At 37.9% G+C, this 6,384-nt stretch overlaps 1 protein-coding gene across 2 annotated transcripts in view; it reads left to right on the forward strand.

Moving 5' to 3' along the window:
- Nucleotides 1-6,384, forward strand: part of DR1 (down-regulator of transcription 1, TBP-binding (negative cofactor 2)) — a 27,636-nt gene that overhangs the window by 6,147 nt on the left and 15,105 nt on the right. For both annotated transcript variants that reach the window (XM_011939999.1, XM_011939998.1), the window contains exon 2: nucleotides 1,748-1,911. In XM_011939999.1, coding sequence (XP_011795389.1) covers nucleotides 1,748-1,911 — 164 coding nt within the window. The remainder of the gene's footprint in view (nucleotides 1-1,747; nucleotides 1,912-6,384) is intronic.

The raw sequence follows: 6,384 nt of genomic DNA on the forward strand, positions 1-6,384 counted from the left end.
TCAAACTCCTGAACACAAACTCTTCCTGCCTCAGCCTCCCGAGTAGCTGGGACTACAGGCACCCGCCATCATGCCCAGTTAATTTTTTGTATTTTAGTAGAGACGGGGTTTCACCGTGTTAGCCAGGATGGTCTCGATTTCCTGACCTAATGATCTGCCCGCCTCGGCCTCCCAAAGTGCTGGGATTATAAGTGTGAGCCACTGTGCCCGGCCATGTTGGCGAATTTGATATACAGAACTTAGAATAATGCCTTTCTGAAGTTTTTAGGGAGGTCAGGGGAGGTGAGTTAACTTAATTATAGGACAGTACTATGCTTTTTGGCATCAGATTATTTCTAAAGAAGGCTGATGAAAACAGCTTAACATTTGAAATAATTAAAGTTGTAAATCATTCAAAATGTCTTAAAAACCATAGTTTGCATGAGCATGTAGATTTGTAAAGGTATATTTGACATTGTCCCAGAAGAGCAAATTCCTGAAGTTAGAAGTGAGAGCATATATACTAAAAGGAGTCTGGTTCAGTAATGCCTGAAAGACTTGAAGAACTGATGACCTAAATTGATTTACTGTGTTTTTCACCACCTATGTTTCATCATTGGTTCACAATACAAAATATGCCTTTGGGGCATTAGTCAGTATACCAAAATTACAAGATATAATTTTAAATACTGTGAGCCAAAAGGAAATTTTATGCCTTATCTTTTCTGGATTACAGAAGGTATTTAGAGTGTGTGATTTTTTTTTTTTTTTTGAGACAGGGTCTTGCTCTATCATCCAGGCTGGAGTACAGTAAAGTCATGGCTCATGACATCATCCATCTCCTGAACTCAAGCAGTCCTCTCACCTCAACCTCCTAAGCTGGAACCATAGGCACGAGCCACCACACTCGACTAATTTTTTTTTGTTACTTTTTGTAGAGAGGAGGTCTTGCCATGTTGCCAGGTGGTCTTGAACTTCTGGACTAAAGGGATCCTCCCACCTTAGCCTCCCAAAGTGCTGAAATTACAGGCATGAGCTACCATGCCCAGCCCACTTTTTTTTTCCTTATAAAATTTCCTTTCTAAATATGAAAAGGGGAGAAAAATTTTTTATGAATGCTTCTTGTGTCCTTATAGTCTTCTTTAATCTCAGTTTTTTTTTGCCACATCGTTTAAATATGTTTTTATTTTTCCTGTTAAGTTTTATTTTCAAGAGAAACCTGTTGGCTGACTCTAAGTGCTGAATTTCATGACTTTCATTTCCACCAGTATTTTTTAAACTTGGCAGTTTGAGTATCTGCTAAAAATAGCTTCCTGTTGGTGTATTGGACAAAAGAAAACCTTCTCTTCTTTTATTCTGTCCTACCAGAACTTAGTCGAGAATGTGTTACCAGCCTACTTTTTCTAAGTCAAATGACACAAAATGTTTTTTCTTACTAAAACCATATGTTCTTATAATGGACTTTTTTTTTTCTCCTCGCTTACAGGAAATGCTTTGGTCTTTTAAAAATTAGAATGAAAAGTGAAGGCATGTGCCTTGGTTCTTCAAGTTTTAACTGATTTGCCCCCTAATATTTAGCAGATTGATAAAATATTTGTCTTGGCTGCCCAGACAATTGTTGTACAACTATAAAATAGGTAAAATTATTAGAAAACAGCAAAACATTCCCCTCCCCCAAAGAAAAGCCCACAAAACCTTTATGTTCCACAGGTTGGGGGAAAGCTGTGTTTTATCACCCTTTCACATTTTAATATTTTCATTTCTCTAGCACTAGAAAGTTTGGGATTTGGCTCCTACATCAGTGAAGTAAAAGAAGTCTTGCAAGAGTGTAAAACAGTAGCATTAAAAAGAAGAAAGGCCAGTTCTCGTTTGGAAAACCTTGGCATTCCTGAAGAAGAGTTATTGAGACAGCAGCAAGAGTTATTTGCAAAAGTAAGTAATTTGTTTAAATTATTTTCCTCTGAATCCTACCCTGATTGCTAACTGAAATTGCTTCCTAAATTAACAGACATACCCAGAGGATTCCCTTTTTCTAGGTGGTTAATTATAGAATCTAGTGTTCAGAGCTGACCAATTTGACTCTGGTTTATGTGAATGTAAATATTTGCAGCAATCTGTTTTCTTAGGAGAACAACTCCAAATACCTATTGAAATTTCACTTTGATTTTTTTTCAGACAGAATGACCATTGAAAAGTATACATAAATGTTCTTAAGATTTAAAATGATGAGCTGATGAGAAAATTCTATATCAAATTTTATGATGCATGACATATAAGCAAAATCTGATTAATATCAACTGTGTAGTTAAATTAGGTATTTAATGTATACCTTTGAAGCATTTTAATCTTAAAAAAATATTTTAAAGCTAGTAGAGCAAAGGGAGAAAATGTTTTCTTCCATGCTTGTTATAATTCTAATATCTAGACTCTGAAGGATTAGAACCAAATACTAATATTCCTGTGTTTCAAAAAGAAAAGGGAGGGGAATTGGTGGCAAGGCTGTTTTTTCTTTTCTAAGTTCTGGCCTCTCATTTGAAATTATAAGGCAGCTTTGGATTGAATAGAAGAGAAGTTATAGTAACCATTAGAATTGGGAAGTATCGTTTTAGGTAAACTCTTCCAGATTAGTCCTGTAGCTGATCTGTCTGCAGCCATAACGATCAGTTTGGTTTACAAAAACTGCATTTGAGTCTTAAGTATGGTTAGTCACTAGACACCAAGTACCATTTAAACTTAAGGTAAAAAGAAAACCTTACATTTATTGAGTTCTATCCACGTGTCAATCACATTGCCAAGTAATTTACTTGCATTATCTCATTCAATCCTCACAGCCTATCATAGGCACTAAAGAGGAAAAGCCTTTGAAGCAGGCGTGAGTACATGCAATGTTATAATCCATATGAATATAAGGTACGAAAGAAGAAGTGTTGGTGTTTTAAAAACATTAATGGCATTTATTGATTTATACTATTGCATACCTTGGTGACAGAAGATGCTCTCCTGGATACTTTAAATACATAAAAACTTGGCAGAGTTTTTATGAAATATAAATTTTATTGTATTCATTTACATATTAAAAAATAGACTCAGAGGTGGAACAACTTGCTTGAAATTATTTGTCATTTGTTCTACAGTTACTTACTGAAGTCCTTACTATTTACCAAGCATCGTGCTAGGTGCTAGGCTTACAGGAGTGAACAAGGAGACAGGGTTCCTGTCATTATAGAGCTTAGTCTGCTGGGGAAGATTGAGTGGGAAAGATCGACTTAAATAAAACAGTAAGTTCAGAAAGTTAGGAAGTGTTGGAGTCTGTATTTAAACTTAAGTATTTTGGCCCAAAAGCCCCTACTGTTTCTACAATACCATGCTGATGCTCTAGCCTCCATTTTATCTGCTTAAACTTATTGTGGGGCTTTTAAATAGAATATGTATTATCCTTGTTAGGGCAAAATGTAAAGAAATAATTGACTGCCTGCTATATCTGTCTTCACCTCTCTATCCCAATTATCTGTTTTTTATTCCTCTTTTTTATCTCCCTTGTTTCTTACCCTGGCTTATGTATGAAGATCTCTAGTATTTCTTTGCTTTTGTGAGGATGACCAGCGGAGAGGTAAAATTATAGCAGTTGCCTAGTACTTCTTCCCTACAGCACTGAAGCTCTAAATGTGAAAGAATGGATAAGTAAATATATCTTTTTTGTCACTTTCATTTTGTTTCATCTTTTAGACTTTAAATATTAACATAATGACAGCCTCATTTGAAGCTAGCAGCAAATATTTGGAAGGAGGGAACCTTTAATACATCAAGATTAAAGTTAACTTTAAATTATAAATGAGTCATTTTAATATGTGGGAATGAGTATCTTAAAACATAATGAAAACCTCCAAAAGAAAAGTGAATTAGGAAATACATGCCTGCTTACCTGTCTTTCACACCCCAATTTTAGAAGAAAAATACTTGGGATGGATTGAGTAGGGGGCAAGAGAGAAAAAAATATATTAGAGTAAATATCACTGAAAAACGTTCAATTTGTGGAAATGAATACAAGTAAAATTTTATCAATCAACTTTTTTTTTTTTTTTTTTTTTAAAGAGATAGGATCTCACCATGTTGCCCAGGCTGGAGTACAGTGGCTATTGACAGGCTCTATCAGGCACACTTCAGCCTAGAACTCCTGGGCTCAGGGGATCCTCCTACCTCGGCCTCACGAGTAGCTGGGACTATAGATGTGCACTAGTGAGTCCAGTTCAACAGTTAGTTTTAAAGGCATAGAAATGCTTTTATACGGCCGGGCACGGTGGCTCAAGCCTGTAATCCCAGCACTTTGGGAGGCCGAGACGGGCGGATCACGAGGTCAGGAGATCGAGACCATCCTGGCGAACACGGTGAAACCCCGTCTCTACTAAAAAAATACAAAACACTAGCCGGGCAAGGTGGCGGGCGCCTGTAGTCCCAGCTACTCGGGAGGCTGAGGCAGGAGAATGGTGTAAACCCGGGAGGCGGAGCTTGCAGTGAGCTGAGATCCGGCCACTGCACTCCAGCCTGGGCGACAGAGCGAGACTCCGTCTCAAAAAAAAAAAAAGAAATGCTTTTATGTTCAGAGAAAAGTATCAGAGCTAATACAGGGGCATGGTATCTAGAAGTCAATTAAATTTGAAATGTAACTAGTACACAGCTTTGCAGACCATTGAATAAACTACCAAATCAAGCACCTTTGCAGTAAAACCCTTATAGAGACTTGAAATTATTTGAATTTTTTCCATGTCACAAAATTATACCAATTTGTAATTGATTAGACCACAAAATATAGGTATGCTTAAGTTGGTTAAATTTATATATTTGATTTGCCCTGCAATTTTCTTACGAACTCTTAGTTTTTTTTTTTTTTTTTTTTTGAGATGGAGTCTTGCTCTGTTGCCCAGGCTGGAGTGCAGTGGTACTGTCTCAGCTCATTGCAACCTCCACCTCCCAGGTTCAAGCGATTCTCCTGCCTCAGCTTCCCAAGTAACTGGGATTACAGGCATGCGCCACCATGCTCGGCTAATTTTTGTATTTTTAATAGAAACAGGGTTGCACCCTGCTGGCCAGGTTAGTCTCGAACTCCCAACCTAAGGCGATCTGCCCACCTTGGCCTCCCACAGTGCTGGGATTGCAGGCATGAGCCACCGCACCCAGCCTTAAAATGTTTTTAGTGGAGCTCTGTTAGTTGGTTTTGAACTCTGGGTATTCCTGCCATAAAAGTAAATATGCTAGTGTGTTAGAATCAACTATTTTTCCTATTTCTTTACAAAAATGGATGACAGTCATCATTAGGGAGAATGGCTGGTTTCTAATTTCCTAAGCAAAATAAAGTTTTTGTTTACTGTAAAAATTGTCTTAGCCTTGTTTTTTCTAATATCTATAGTCTTTTCCTTACTTATTTTTTCCTCTTTGCCTTTAACCGTATACGGGTCTTCTGCATTTCCTTGTATCCCCCAAACCCTTTCATCTTTTGCTATAATGATCTGTGTCACCCACCAAGCAAGGTGTGGCACCTTCCTGTAGTCCCAGTTACTCAGGAGATCGAAGCAGGATAATCCCTTAAGGCTAGGAGTTCAAGGTTGCAATGCATAACAACTATGCCTGTAAATAGCCACTGAATTTTAGTCTGGACAACATAGCGAGACCCTGTCTCCAAAATAAATAAATAAATAAATAATGATCAGTGCTACCATTTTTTGAAAACGTACAATCACTTATTCCTCAAATTTAACTTCTTTCCTACCACAGAGACATTTAATCACCAAATTCAGTAATTTTTTTTCCTTTCAATTCTTACTCATCTGGTTTTTTAAAAATAACATTTGATGTAGACCTCTTCCTTTATTAGTCTCTGATACTATGGTTATGTGGGTAGCTTTCCCCCAAGGTAATAGCTTTTCTTCTTCCACTTCACTACTGCCACCTACACCAGCACCACCCCACTCCTGCCCTTCAGTCAACAAATTTCAAGTCAGAATTAAATTAACATGTCCCTACTGTCTGCAAGACATATGTGGTACTGTAGATATACAAAAATGAAGAATATATCATTCTTCTTAAGAAACTTAGTATCTAGTAGGGGAGGTATAATGCAGACACACTAACAGCTGTTATGAGACTGACTACTTGGATGAGGAAGATAACTATAATATGAAGCTGGGCTGGGCGCAGTGGCCCAAGCCTGTAATCTCAGCACTTTGGGAGGCTGAGGTGGGCCGATCACGAGGTCAGGAGCTCGAGATCATCCTGGCTAACACAATGAAACCCCGTCTCTACTAAAAATACAAAAAAATTGGCCGAGTGTGGTGGCGGGCTCCTGTAATCCCAGCTACTTGGGAGGCTGAGGCAGGAGAATGGCGTGAACCCAGGAGGCGGAGCTTGCAG

The sequence above is a fragment of the Colobus angolensis genome, unplaced genomic scaffold (assembly GCF_000951035.1).
Source record: "Colobus angolensis palliatus isolate OR3802 unplaced genomic scaffold, Cang.pa_1.0 Scaffold186, whole genome shotgun sequence".
Classification (NCBI taxonomy): domain Eukaryota; kingdom Metazoa; phylum Chordata; class Mammalia; order Primates; family Cercopithecidae; genus Colobus; species Colobus angolensis.